Genomic DNA, 16,081 nt, shown 5'->3' with positions numbered 1-16,081 from the left:
AATCTTATTGAGATGTTTAAAAGGCCTTGAATGGATTGTGTAAGCTGAAAGTGAATGGCATTCTTCCTCTTGCTGAGACTACACATGAGGGGATATAAATTTAAATTGAAGGATCATTACAGGATAGATGTGGGGAAGTTTGCCTTCAGCCAGCGAGTGGTTGATTATTTTTATAGGTTTCCATCTGTTGCTGTGGAAGTGGATGGGTTGAATAAATTCAAGGAAGAACTAGATAAATTCTTGGAGGGTATATTGTTGTTGGTTTAGGGATTTATTAGGTGCATCGGCAACTATGGGTTAACTAAAAAATAGTGTGCCATTGGAGGGTATAGACGGGAGAAGTGTGTAGTTTTTTATTTTTTTTTTGGCTGATGCTTATAAGCTTGCTTTCTTTCATCATTTTCCCCTACTACTACTACATATATAATTTATTATTATAATGTAATATAATATAATTATTATATTAATAATAAAATTCAATCAAAATCTTTCAAAAAATTTATAATTTCTTATGTGGAAAAAAACAGTAATTTCAACTCTAAAATTGTTTATATATATATATATATACATATATATTTGCCTCTGGTAAATATATATTTACCTCTGGTTCTCTTCCTTCCCTAAATGAAAACTTTATACAGTTATATGGACTATAACGGATAGGCCCTAATGGCTTTTCTCCCTGAGGTAGGGCTAGAAGATGGACAATGATCTTGGCACTACATATGAAAAATAAGTCAGGCAACTATGATAAATATTTTAATGTTTGAAAAATAGAAATATTTCCTCTAGTATTATTTACCAATAACTTCCCATTTATCAAAATTTCCCATTTAGCCCCAAATTCATTTTCCAGAAAATTTTCTTTTATGTTTTGAGAGTTTTTATAATAATAAAAAAAAAAAAAAAAATGGCGCTTCTTGATTAGACCGGGGTTTGAGCCCGTGACCACCAAATATGAAGGATGTGGAAAGGTCAGGGAATGACCACCGCATATCCCCGTTGCAATATGGCCTTAGTTGTTAATGCTCCTAAAAAACTAATAATAACAACAACAACATAAAAAAAATGCTTAGTAGTATATTTACTTATAAGGACACCCAATTTTGCACTGAATAATACAAATATAAAGAAAATATATTTGTGTTACAAAATACAGCAATTAAGAGGATAATGCATTAAAGATGAAGAATGCATCAACACATAAACGAAACGTGCAGTTTTTGAACTTAGTTTGAAATGCACACCAACTTCCCCAGAGACAGTATATATGAGAAAGATACTGAAAAGTTTGTAGTCTCACATCAGTGAGTATATATTATTTTTCAGTCTAATCAAGCAATGCCATATCATATACAATTATTCCACTCTTATGGAATGATTTGTCAAGGCCTGAAAAAAGTTCTTCCTTGGCTGACAACTTCATTTGTTTTCATTTTTGTCCAGCCAAAAAAAAATTAAGTGCAGGACACAAAAAGAAGTCTAATGAGGACAAATCTATTGAATAAGGGTGTGTACAGCAACAGAAATTAAATTTTTTAAATAAAAACTAAAAAAAAAAATTATTAAAACCTATAGTAGTTAGTACCATACATGAGTTGAAAGATGGAAAGACAGAAGATACTTGTTGATATTAGACATGAATTTTTGTACATTTGTAGTTTTTGGAAAATGCATGTGAAGGAAGATTGTTCCAGAAAACAGAAGTAGAAGGGATAAATGAGGAAGAGAAAAAGTTAGTTCTCTGAGCTTGGAGTTGGACAGTCAATGGATGCTGAATACTTGAGTTACATGTTCACACTGGTTTGGAATAGAGTGGAGGAATTACAAATGACAATTCTGAAGAACAGTACCCAAGGAAGCATACAAAGAAAATGCATACAGCAGAAACAAAGTCTATGAGACAGTGAAGGGAGAGACTTCATAAGACTGTCCTCTTTTGAATGGAGTCAAGCAGCTTGAGAGAGGTTTTGGGGATGCCACCTCAGATGCAAGAATAATATTCCATGGTAAGGTGGATTTGAGATTTGTCGAGTGAGTAGCTGTTTACAATAAAATTAGTGTCAAGAGCAAAAAATATAACTTTTTTATTTTGCATAGAAAGCAATATGTGTGATGTGCTTATGCCAAGAGATCAGAAGTCAGTGTAATTGCTAATTCTTCTTTTTTGTGAGAAATAAGACAAGACTGAGCTTTACAAGAATTGAAGTAAAGTTTTCTTCACACCACTGTGAAAGTGAAATGTAGTATGTGCTACCATCAGCAAAACTATGGATAAAATTTTTAATTAGTGGAAGGCCATTAATATACAAGAGAAAAAATGGGAGAAAGAACTGAACCTGGGAGAACAGCATTAGTGAAGGAGTCAGAAGACAAAGAGCAGTCTACCATCATAAGCAGTGAGCTGCCAGAAATAGAGAAAATTACCAAGTGGCAACTGGATATACCCAATTGCAAAATGCAGTCAAGAAGTTTCCATAGCTCCCAAAGACGGAGCTTGTTTAGAAGACCTTTCTGCCAAACACATTCAAAAGTTTCAGAAATCTGAAGAGGAACTACTCGAGTGTCACCAGACTTTTTCATCAAATTTGTCCCAAGATAAGTAACATAAGACAGTTGTCACCAATATATTGCCACTGATAACCCATATTGGCAACCTTTGATCCAATGGAAGGTTTTGTGGCAGTTTAAGAGTTGGCAGTTGTTAGATTCTCCATTGCTGTGCAAAAAATACAGGTAAATACAATGGGGAGATAACTGTAAGGGAGGGATGTCACCCTTTTTAAGAACTGGCTGTATATGAGCAAATTTCAAAGAAGAAGGAAAAACACCAGTGCAATACAAAAGTATAAAAAGGTGACACAGAAAAGAAGCAAACAAGCAAAGGAACGCAAGTGTTGAGAACAAGCAGAGAAATGCCATCAGAACCTGGTTTTCTTGGCATTAAGACTGATCAGAATTCTTCTAGCAACCCTCTCTCACAAGGCCACTGAGTGCGGTTTACTGGGTATGGTAGGAGGTGATTTATTGATTTACTTAGATTGTAAAGATATATAAGTTAGGAGAAAAGTAGGATGCTAGTAAGTTGGCTTAATCTTTAGTCAAGGATACAATGGAACCATCAGGTGGTAACAGAAGCAGAGGTAAAGAATCACAGAAGTTTTGGCAAGTAGAAAAAAATACAGATTTGAATACATGCCAGTTGCGATATGATACATCCTTATCTTGAATAGCCTAAGCATGGTCAGGCATGAAGGTACATAAGCATGTGTGCTTTGAGTGGTTTGGTTTGGTTTTTCTTTTTTTTAGCAGCATTAGCAACTAAGGCCATATTGCTCCGGGGGGGGGGGGGATATGCAGTGGTCATTCCCTGACCTTTCCGCATCCTCTGTATTTGGTGGTCACGGGCTCGAACCTGGTCTAATCAAGAAGCGTATGCTACGCATTGCTGTTCTGCCCACCTGGCTACGGAGGCGCCCATGCTTTGAGTGACTGTGGTTCAAGATCACATGACAATTGAATACAATGCTGTTTCTTGTATTCTCTCTGTCTTGTAAACACATCTGGCCACGTGATCGTCCCAGAGTATAAATACAAAATTTATTAGGGCCGCCAGAGCAGAGTGGTCAGGTAGTATATTTAATAAGTATATGTGCTTTGAGTAACTGTAGTTCAAACCTATGTGACTACTAAATATGGTGTTTTTCCTTGTATTCTCTCTATCTTGTGTAATCCTCTGCACATGTGGTCATCCTGGAGTATAAACAGAAAATTTTTATTTTTTTTGGAAAACTAAGACTTAGAAAAGGAATAATATAGGATTTCATGCTTACAAAAATAATTTTATTGATATGATCTGAGCAAACACTGGGATCAGAAAATTTAAAACAGTAATCCAACCAAGGAAAAGAACAGAAATCGCACAATCATAAAGAGAAAATTTATTTATTATTTTTTTTTTTATATTTATTGGAAAAACAATAATTTTACTGACATGATCTGAGAAAACACTGGGATCAGAAAATTTAAAACAGTAATCCAGTCAAGGAAAAGAAGAATAGAAATCATGCATGTCATCTCATTTCACATTCCTGTAATGCCAATATTCGGCCAAGAGTCATACTGCCAACTAGTTACTGAATACATTCAGTAACTTGCAGGTAGCATATTTAATCATTTGGTAGTATAGTTCCTGATAGTATATTTAATCATTTGGTAGTATAGTTCCTGATAGTATATTTAATCATTTTAATTAAACATGTTTATGTAGAAGGTTGCCAAGGCACCCAAACACATGCTACCTCTACTCCGCCAGATAGTGATTGGAGAGAGTCCGAGTAGTGGGTATGCTGGGACATTGTCGAGGCCACGTTATGTCAAGGATCTGGGTATATTCTTACCATGTGTACACGATATCCAAAAATTTCATTACTTCATACAGAATGTCCCCCTCCCCCACTTTTTCTTACTATTAAATACACCATGAATTGTCAAACTAATAGAACAAGCTTATCTGGGAAAAGATCTAAACCTCCCAAACACTTCCTAGTTCATTTCACAAATATACGTGGTCTCAATTCTAATCTCAACGATGTCCATTTCCACTTGCAGTCTGCCAAACCCCATGTACTTTTTCTGACAGAATCTCAGCTATTGGTTGATTCAACTACTGCTCATCTCAGTTGCCCAAATTATTCGTGGTATGATTCCTTTTGCCTCAAAGGTGGTACTTGTGCATACATCCGTTCCGACATTCCCTGTCAGAGAATTGGTAATTTGGAATCTCCTCTCTTTGATCTTCTCTGGCTTAAAATCTCTCTACCTCATTGTGTCAAATTCATCTGGTGTCTCTACTGTTCTCCCAACTCCACTAATCACTTGGAGCTCTTTAACTTCCTCTCTTTGCAACTTGACTTTCTCCAGTCCAACTTTCCTAACAGTGAGGTAATTTTCCTTGGTGACTTTAATGTTCACAACTCCAACAGGCTTCCGTTTTCTAGTCACACCGACCCAGCTGGTTGAGATGCTGAGGCTCTTAGCACTAGTAGAGACATATGATGCAAGAAAGCAATATTATGCAGCATCAGCCAAAAAATAAAAATAAATAAATAAAAACCGCTCCCATTTCACCATTCCATTCATTCCAAATATCTGTCCAGCTCAACCTTAAATTTATTTAGACTATCAACTTCTACAACAAAGGATGGAAGTCTGTTCCCCCAACCAACTACCCGCTGGCTAAAGGCAAACTTCCGCACTTCTATCCTACATGTCTTTCCTCAGTTTGAATTTATGCCCTCTCAGGTGATTATTCTGAGCAAGAGGAAGAATCCCGTCAGCAGTGAGTATGCTCAAACCATTCAAGGCTCTATTCAGCTCACCTCGCAGGTGCCTAGTCTCAAGACTGTGATTTGCAAACCTTAAGCCTTTCTTCGTAGGAGCAACCCTTTGTTCCAGTCACTAATCTTGTTGCCCTTCTACGTACTCGTTCCAACAGATCTACATCCTTCTTAAAATGAGGCCTCCAGACCTGTATACAGTACTCAAGGTGTGGCCTGACCAGTGCCTTATACAAGGGGATAATCACCTCCTTATCCCTGCTAGAAAGATTACTGTATATCATTGACAAGACACTATGAGCTACTCTTGCAGACTGTCTGCACTGCTCAAAAAACTTCATATCTGCCTGCACAATTACTCCCATGTCCTTTTCGTTCTCTACCACTGTCAGTGTAGTACCACAGAATTGATACGTCACTTTGGGGTTACTGCTTCCCATATGTAGTACTTTACATTTGTCAATGTTAAACTTCATTTTCCACCTCAGCCCATCTGCTCAACTTTTCTAAATCCTGTTGTAGCAGCGTACTGTCATTAGTGTCCTTAACAACCCTGCCAACCTTCGTATTGTTTGCAAACTTTGACATTAAGCTTGATGTACCATCATCAATATCATTTATAAATACAGAAAACAACAATGGACCCAACACTCAACCCTGAGGGACTCCACTGATAAATTAGAGCAGTGTCCATTGATTACCACTCTCTGTCTTCTCCCACTCAATCATCCCTTTATCCATAGCAGCAATTTGCCTCCAATGCCACACTGCTCCAATTTGTTCAGCAGTCTTCCATGTGCAACAGTATCAAAAGCCTTTCTAAGATCCAAATACATGATATCAAAGTTATTCCCTGCATAGAGTTCCTTTGTGACCACATCATAGTATCAAATCAGATTGGTCAGGCAAGACTTTCCCTTAACAAACCCATGCTGTGTCCGAGCTATAACTGAAGTCTTGTCTAGATGATACTGCAGTGCTTTTTACCCAGTGCCTCCATTAATTTTTCTGGAACAGAAATTAAACTAACAGGTCTATAACAGGTCTACTGACACTATGCTGCTGCAACAGGATCTGGAAAGGTTGAGCAGATGGGCTGAGAGGTGGCAAATGAAGTTTAACATTGACAAATGTAAAGTACTACACATGGGAAACAGCAACCCCAGAGCAACGTATCAACTCTGTGGTACTACACTGACAGTGGTAGAGAATGAAAGGGACTTGGGGGTGGTTGTGCAGGCAGATATGAAGTTCTCTGAGCAGTGCAGGCGGGCTGCAAGAGTAGCTCATGGAGTATTGTCAATGATATACAGGAATTTTTCCAGCAGGGATAAGGAGGTGATTATTCCATTGTATAAGGCGATGGTCAGGTCACACCTAGAGTACTGTATACAGGTCTGGAGGCCTCATTTCAAGAAGGATGTAGAGCTGCTGGAACGAGTACAGAGAAGGGCAACAAGATTAGTGAATGGAACAAAGGGGTGCTCTTACGAAGAAAGGCTTAAGTTTTGCAAATTACAGTGTCTGGAGACTAGGCACCAGCGAGGTGATCTGATAGAGGTGTATAAAGCCTTGAATGGTTTAAGCATGCTCAATGCTGATGGGATTCTTCCTCTAGCTCAGAAAAATCACCTGAGAGGGCATAAATTCAAATTGAGGAAAGACAGATGTAGGATAGACGTGCGGAAATTTGCCTTTAGCCAGCGGGTGGTTGGTTGGTGGAACAGACTTCCATCCCTTGTGGTGGAGGTTGATAGCCTAAATAAGTTTAAGGCTCAGCTGGACAGGTATTTTGAACGAACAGAGGGGTGAAGTGGAAGTGGGTTTTTTTTTTTTTTTGGCTGATGCTGCATAAGCTTGCTTTCTTGCATCAAATGCCTCTACTAATGCTAATGCTAATGCTACTAATTACTTGTGTCGCCCTTTGATCCTCCTTTGTGAATTGGGGTCACATTTGCACATCTCCAGGCCATGGGTACCTCCCCTGAGTCCAAAGAAACTCTCATAATTTTGGCTAAGGGTTTGCTTACTTCCCTTGCTGCCTCCTTTAATATAACTGGATAGATCCCATCCACCCTGGGTGCCTTTTTTATGTTTATCTTCAACAATTTCTCCTCCACTTTCCTCTCAGTTATTACAAAATCATCTAGCTCACTGTCAGAATTTAACTCACCTCTGGCATTCCCCTCCCTGAATAACTCCTCTTTTGCAATTACTAATAACCATGCACAGATTGTTCATTTACCTACAAGAATACCAGACAACCCTAACCATACAGCCAAAATGCTGGATCTTTTTCTCACAAACAACCCTTCTAAGTACACGGTCGAAGTGAGTGGTTCTTTAGGCACCTCAGATCACAACTTGGTGATTGTCTCTTCTCCAATGGAGCCTCTATCTCAAGGCTATTCCCAACCTCATGTTGTTTGGCATTACAAGAATGCAAAATGGGATGACCTGCGAGATTTCTTTTCCGTGGTCGGATACTGTTTCAAAACTTCTGATGTCAATGTTTGCTCAGATCGTGTCAGTGAAATTATTCTTGTAGGAATGGAATCCATTATTCCCCACTCCGCTCTAGAATTTTGTCCTTTATCTAAACCTTGGTTTTCCAATAAATGTGCTAAGGCTGTTCAAGAGAAGAATGTTGCATATCGTAATTGGCTTGTTTCCAATTCTTCAGTTTCATTTTTTGTCTACACCAAAGCTTGCAACAATTGTAAAGCAGTCATTAATCAGTCCAAACTAGATTTTGAACAGGCTAAGAGTAGAAAACTTGCTTCTTGCCCTAATGGTAGCCAAGCATTCTGTTCCCTTGCCAAAGCTATTGGCCGCAACTTTAGCCCATCTCTGCTCCCACCTCTGTGCAGTACCAGGTGGTTCTGTTGTCACTTCAGCCTAGGATAAAGCTGACCTGCTAGGTTCCCATTTCTCTTCCAACTCATGTATTAATGATCTTGGTAAAACACCTCCCACCATTCCCAACACGCTCCATTCAATGCCTCCTGTGGTCTTCCGTCAAAAGGATGTCAGAAGGATTTTTATGAATCTTGATGCTAAGAAAGCTCCAGGTCCTGATGGTATTTCTCCACTTGTTCTCAAAACCTGTGCTCCTGAACTTGCTCCTGTTCTTTGCCGCCTTTTTTCACTTTCTTATTCCAAAGGTGTTTTTCCTCTTCTTGGAAATATGCCCATATCCAGCCAGTTCCTAAAAAAGGGTGACATGTCCCTCCCATCCAATTATCGTCCCATTGCAATTACTTCTACTCTTTCTAAAGTAATGGAGAAATCAATTAACCGCCAACTCTTAACTACCTAGAAACCTTCCGTCTGATCAACGATCTCCAGAATGGATTCTGTCAGCATCAATCCACTGGTGATATTCTGGCTTATGTTACCCATTTATGGACAAATTCAATGGAAAAGTTGGGTGAAACACAAGCAGTTGTTCTTGACATCTCAAAGGCTTTCAATCGTGTTTGGCATGAAGGTCTTCTAAACAAGCTTCCACCTAATGGTTCGCCAACTGTTTTTTGTAATTGGTTATCCAGTTTTCTCTCTGATTGCTCACTGAGGGTGATGGTAGATGGCTCTGTCTTCTAACTTCTCCACTAATGCTGGTGTCTCCCAAGGTTCAGTTCTTTCCGCCACTCTTTTCCTCTTGTATATTAATGACCTTCTTCCATTGACTGGAAATCCTATCCATAGCTTTGCCGATGATAGCACATTGCATTCCACTTTCCATTTTGAGAAACCTTGCCCTGCTCAATCAGCGTCAACTTTTCGAATATTTGCTACCAATTCCTTAAATGCCAATCTCCAGGTAATTCTCCAGTGGGGCAAAGACAACTTAGTTGATTTCAATCTTTCTAAAACTCAGTCCTGTCTTATATCTCGCAAAAAGGATTCTTCTGCTCCTATGCTTATCTTTGGTGACACTCCGATTTCTGGGCAAAATGATATCTCTCTCTTTTGGGGATTACCCTGACTTCTAATTTCTCTTGGCACAAGCACATTACAAATATTGCTTCCTCTGCATCTAAAAAACTTGGTTTTCTCTTTCGCTTTCGACTTTACTTTTCTTCCAAACAACTGTTCACTCTATACAAATCACAAATCTGTTCTACCATGTAATATTGTTCCCACATCTGGGGCGGTGCCCCCAAAACCTCTCTCAGGCTTCTAGATTCTATTCAGAAGAGGGCAATTAGGTTAATTAATGACTCATCTCTAAGAGAGTCTCTCCACTTGCTGTCTCATAGACGTACTGTTTCTGCTGCATGCTTATTCTACAGATACTTCCATGGGCACTGTTCTTCTGATATGGCTTCTATAATTCCCGCTCTCTCTTTCAAAGAAGTCCGAACACGTGCCGCCACCAGTCAACATCCATTTACTGTCCAACTTCAAACTCACAGAACCAACTTTTCATCTTCCTTGTTTATTCATTCAACTGTCGTTTTCTGGAACAACCTTCCTTCATACTTGTCTAAACTTGTGGTATTCCTTCATACGTATTTCCTGAAAATTATAGTCTACAGAAGTTCAAGTCTAATGTCAACAAATATATTCTTTCGTCTTCCCAACCTCCACCCCAAGCACGGTACTAAGTACTATAGGTTCTAATAACTCTTGTGTTTGGGGTTTTCATAAAAAAAAAAAAAAAAAACACAGTGAATGTTATAAAACATTGATGTTGTTGTAGCAAAATGATACAAATCAAAACAGTATAAATAAAGCATTACCTGTAATGTAATATTTATGATACTTCTAATTAATTACTTTACACTTTTTACAAATTAAACAATTACCTTCGTTTCCATCCCCCACTTTCTTCTTCAGCAAAAACCACCAGTGATAAATGGAGACAAAGATCTTGTTTCTAATTAAAAAAGAAATGCATCATTACTACACAGTTGAATTTCAAGACACACCAAAGTTTGTACAGTAGGCATCATTATTATAACATCTCATACTGTGAAATGCTTCACAAAGAGTTGCCTTCCTCTTATACGTTTAATAAGTAATGCTTCCTCTTTAGAGAAGTCTGCTGTTACTTATTCTCAGTTGAGTACCACCACTCGGAGTCACCATTTTGAAGCTATGTGGCCTGCCACTGGTGGGTGGTAGATACCCTGAGGAATAAGAGCTTTAACCCAGTTAACTTATTTACAGAACATGAGATGCCAAGAGGTACATTTTTTAGACTAATAAAATTTTATGGAAGAAACTTCCATTAACATTGATAATAAATGAAATGTGTTATTTGAATTTGTTTGTTAGGTCTTGATACACTAAAATGATCAAATCAGTATCAGAAGTGTTATATCACATTATCACTCTAATTCAGATCTACTGAGTAGATCTGAATTAAGATGATGTGACATAAGACTGGAACACAAAAGTAGCTAGAACTTTTAACTGGGGTGTGGTACTTACAACTCTCACTTGCAGTCTGAGAAAATAAGAAAGGAATCTACTATAAGAATTATTTATAGTACTGGCTTCAAGTTTTCAGGAGCTATGACATTCTTATATGACAGCAAAATGTATTTGTCAAAACTGATTTGACATGAGTTTTAACAAATTAGTATTTTCTTGCTGTGTGTACACCATATTAAAATTTTAATTAATTCATACATCTTGTCCCCTCCACTTTATCTACTTACCATCACGAATAATCAAACAGAACAAACTTATCTTCAAAGAGATCTAAACCTCCCAAAACCTTTCTCATTCATTTCACAAATATACATGGTCTCAGCTCCAACCTCAATGATGTTCATTTCCACCTACTATCTGCCAGAATCCCAATTATCAGTTGCTTCAAACACCACTCATCTCAGTTACAATTATTTGTTCCATGGTTACTCTTGGTTCAAAGTTTTTTGGCATATGGTTCCTCTTGGTTCAAAGTACTTGGGCATATGTCCACTCTGGTATTCCTTGTCTAAGACTACTTATGAGGGATGTTTAATAAATTATCTACCTAAGGTACTTCCCAATTATATTTCAATGATTCATTATTTATCATGTTCCTACATATCTCAACTTGAGTCATGCTAATTTTGATCCTACTATGTTTTTAGGTTGTGCTGCTGTAACAGAAAGAAGGACCTGTATCAAATTATGAATTTGTTGAAAGTGGAGCATCATTCAGTTATCAAGTTTCTCACCAAAAGGAGGAAATAGGCCAAAGGCCATTCATGAAAGGATGGTGGCTGTGTATGGCAACAGGGCACCCTCAGGGTACCAAGTGAAATTCTGGTCAAAACAATTCAAGTGAGATAGAGGGTCCATCAAAGATGATCCACATCCAGGAAGTTCTATGACAGTGACCACTCCAGAAATGTGTAAAGTTGTGGAAACTCTTGTGCTGAATGACAGATTTTTAAAGGTGTTCCAAATCTCCAGGTAATGTGACATATCTGAGGAAAGTTTTAACCATCCTCCATGAACATTTGGGGATCACTAAGGTCAGTGCAAGGTGGGTCCCCAGATTTCTGACTCCTGTGCAGAAGCAATTCAGAGTATGGTGTTGTGAGGAGAATTTAGAGTTTTATGGAAGGGATCCTGAAACTTTCATCTCCAAAATTGTTATGGGTGATGAAACATGGGTTCATCACTGGGATCCTGAGACCAAGCAAGAATCAATGCATTGAAAGCACAAGGGTTCTCCCCCACTTAAATTTTGGACACAACCTTCAGCTAGCAAAATTATGGCCACTTTGGGATGCTAAGGGAATTTTGTACATTCACTACTTGGAACACAAGCAGAAAGTCACTGAGGAAATCATATGTATCCCTACTGTACATCCTAAGGGACGTCATAAAGGAAAAACATTGCAGAAAACTTTCCAGAGGTGTGCTGCTTCTTCAAGACAATGCACCAGTGCACAGGTCACATGCTGTTGCTGCTTTGAGAGACTGACTTTACAGTACTTATCCACCCTCCTTACAGTTCAGATCTGGCCTTCAGTGACTATTTCCTATTTCGACACCTCAAGAAAAACATACATGGACGTCACTTTGCCAATGACAATGAACCAAAGTATGCCATTTCTGCATTCTTTGATAGACATGACAAAATTCTATTTGTCTGGTATTTCCTCATTGCCAACAAAATGGAACAAGTTACTGAAGTTCAGGGAAGTTGCACTGAAAAATAAAAAAAAAATATTTCTGCCTCTATCTCATTTCCTTCACAGATAGGTAGATAATTCAGTGTTCTCCCCAGGACCTATCAAATGGGCGCACCACCCGGCTAAAATTTAAGGAATTTTCGCGGTACTGTATGGTACTGCTCACTGATCTTGATCAATATTAATTCGAACATACTATGCAATCGAGGTCAATGCAACAGGAGCATATAATGTTAAATTAGGCAATTAATTTTCCCCCTGGATCGCTGAAGTCACATTTATAAATAACAGAAAATTTTATAATATTGTGAAGTATTACACTTCCTCACCTGGCTACTTCATAATGCCACCTGGTTGACAAAATTTCTGGAGAGAAAATTGTAATTTATTGAATGCCTCTCATAATTTAGAATCTCTTTTTTTTGACTTCCTCGGGCTTCAAATCTCTCTCTCTTTCTTTAGCCCATTCCCAACTAAACTAATCAACTTGGAGCACTTTGACTTCCTTCCTTTCTTTGACACTTGAATTTCCTACCTAATAATAAGGTAATTTTCTTGGTGATTTTAATGTTCAGCTCTAGCTGGTTTTAGTTTTCTAGTTAAAACAGACCCAGCTAGTTGAAATGCTGAGACTTTTACAATTACTAAGGGCATTGCATGGTTGTTCATGGTTGTTTACCTAGCCAGAATACCAGACAATTCTAACCACACACACCACAACTCTTCATTTTTTATTTTCTTACTTATGCTTCAAAGAACATAGTAGGTGTTAGTGGCCTTCGAGATAACTTCGATGGCAACTTGGTGATGGTCTCTCCTCTGAAGGAGCCTCTTTCTCTCAGCCATTTACAGCCTTGTGTTTAGCATTACAAGGAGGCTGAAAATTTGGCATTACAAGAATGTAAAATGAGATGATCTATGTGGTTTGTATTCTTCTTTTCCTTGATCAAATTACTGTTTTAGATCTTCTGATCCCAAAGTTTGCTAAGATCATATCAGTAAACTTATTACTACCAGAATGAAATCCTTTATTCTATATTCCAACCAAAAATCTCCTTTATCTGAACCTTGGTTTTCCAATAAACAGATATAAACGAAGGCTATTCAAGATAAGAATGTAGCATATTATAATGGCTTGTATCCAAAGAAGAAAATGAAGCAGAAAATAAAGCTTATATCTCAAGCCTCATTTTCTGCTTACACTAAAGCTCGCAACAATTGTAAAACAGTTACTAAAAAGGTAAAGGTCAACTGCAGCCATTATCAACCCACTGCAGGATGGAAGTCATCAATTCATGCTGAAGGAAATGGACCACAATCTGCTATGCGGTCGAGTGTGGGTTGGCAGATCGACCGTATTTATCAGTCAGGGGTTTGAACCCCAGTTTACTCAAAGAGCGTGTGCTACTGCAATCCCACTCCTGACCACGGAGGCCGTTTAAAACAGTTACTAAAAAATCCAAACTAAATTCTGAATAGGCCAAGAATAGAAAATTTGTTTCTTGTCCAAATAGCAGTCACGCATTCTGATCAGTACTAAAGCCATTGACCACAATTTCTATCTATATCCCTGCCTCCATTACAATCTGATTGTTTTATTGCAACCTCAGTTAAAGATAAACCCAATTTGCTAGAATCCTGCTTTTCTTCTAATTCATATTCTGATCTCAATAAATCATCTACCATACCTAATAAATTCACACAGTTATAAGGAATGCAGAACTGTAATTTGGGAAGTACAATCTGTACAAAAAGGACAGACAGGATAGGAAGGGAGGAGGGATTATGCAATTGGTTAAGAAAAACATAAAATCAAAAGAAGTACAGCCAGTCGACATGGCTGGACAGTGCAGTGTTGAGTCAGTTTGGTGTGACATAAGCACTGGGAAAGCAAAATTTAGAGTAGGAGTGTGTTATAGGCCTAATGACTCTGATAAGTATAATAAACAATTGTACAGAGAGTGGGCCAGTAAATCAGAGTGTCTTATAATGGGGGATTTTAATTTCACAGATATTGACTGGAATTTGTGAGTTGTTCACTCACACGGTAGCAAGGCTTTTGTGGATTTACTGGATGATTGTTTTCTACAGAAGAATGTTCAGAAGGCAATTAGAGGGAGTAATACTCTTGATCTGATTATCAGTAGTGATTCTTCATGCATTAAGAATTTGCAGATAAAGGAACCACCAGGAGACAGTGATCACTGTATGCTGAAGTGGAATTTACTCAAAGAGGCAACTACCATTAGGGGTAAAGTGAATGGTTTTTGTTTTCGTAAAAGTAACTACGATGACCTGAGACAGTATTTAAATTCTATACGGTGGGACCAACTGATGATGTTACTAACAGCAAATTCAAAATGGGAAGCATTCAAAGAATTAATCTTGGAAGCTACTAGGCTTTTCACACCAACTAAGAAATATTGTTGAAGAATTAAGCCTAAATGGATGTCAGATGAACTAATTAGACATGTGGCAGAGAAGAAAAATGCATGGGATACATATAAATTAACATGTGAAGAAGGAAGGGGATGAATCAGATTGGTCCACTTGATATTAGCAAAGGCACATGATGCAAGAAAGCAAGCTTATATAGCATCAGCCAAAAAACAAAAAAAAAAAAAAAACACCCTTATTTCACCCATCCACTCGCTCCAAATGTTTGTCAAGTTCTGCCTTGAATCTATTTAAGCTATCAACTTCCGCACATCTGTCCTACAACCGTCTTTCCTCAATTTGAATTTATGCCCTCTCAGGCGATTATTATGAGCAAGAGGAAGAATCCCATCAGCATTGAGCATGCTCAAACCATTCAAGGCTTTATACACCTCAATCAGATCACCTCACAGGTGCCTAGTCTCCAGACACTGTAATTTGCAAAACTTAAGGCTTTCTTCGTAAGAGCAACCCTTTGTTCCATTCACTAATCTTGTTGCCCTTCTATGTACTCGTTCCAACAGCTCTACATCCTTAAAATGAGGCCTCCAGACCTGTATACAGTACTCAAGGTGTGGTCTGACCTTTGCCTTATAATAGTAGTAGTAGTGGCATGTGATGCAAGAAAGGAAGTGTATGAGCTTATGCAGCATCAGCCAAAAAAAAAAAAAAAAAAAATCACACCATCCCCTCCAAATGCCTGTCCAGTTCCTCCTTAAATTTATTCAACATATCAACTTCCACGACAACAGATGGAAGTTTGTTCCAGCAATTAACCACCCGCTGGCTAAAGGCAAATTTCCACACATCTATTCTATATCTGTCTTTTCTTAATTTGAATTTATGCCCCCTTAGGTTCGTAATTTGAACAAGTGGAAGGATCCCATTAGAATTCAGTGTGCTCAACCCATTCAAGGCCTTATACACCTCAATCAGATCACCATGCAGGTGCCTAGTCTCCAACCACTGCAATTTACAGAACATAAGCCTCTCTTGTTAAGAGGATCCCTTCATTCCCCTCACCAATCTTGTTGCCCTTCTCCGTACATGCTCAAGTAAATCCACATCCTTCCTAAAATGAGGCCTCCAGACCTGTATGCAGTACTCAAGGCGTGGCCTGACCATTGCCTTATAGAGAGGGACAATCACCTCCTTCTCCCTGCT

At 38.3% G+C, this 16,081-nt stretch overlaps 1 protein-coding gene across 1 annotated transcript in view; it reads right to left on the bottom strand.

Moving 5' to 3' along the window:
• The window catches only part of Vps36 (vacuolar protein sorting 36), a 136,900-nt gene that overhangs the window by 99,309 nt on the left and 21,510 nt on the right, over positions 1-16,081 (bottom strand). Inside the window, exons 3-4 of the mRNA XM_090390358.1 lie at positions 10,151-10,221; positions 602-719 (exon numbers count right to left, since the gene is read on the bottom strand). Coding sequence (XP_090246484.1) covers positions 602-719; positions 10,151-10,221 — 189 coding nt within the window. The remainder of the gene's footprint in view (positions 1-601; positions 720-10,150; positions 10,222-16,081) is intronic.

This window comes from Mastigoproctus giganteus, chromosome 2 (assembly GCF_048544385.1).
Source record: "Mastigoproctus giganteus isolate SK-2022 chromosome 2, ASM4854438v1, whole genome shotgun sequence".
NCBI classification, from domain to species: Eukaryota; Metazoa; Arthropoda; class Arachnida; order Uropygi; family Thelyphonidae; genus Mastigoproctus; species Mastigoproctus giganteus.
This window is presented reverse-complemented; position numbering and strand designations above follow the sequence as displayed.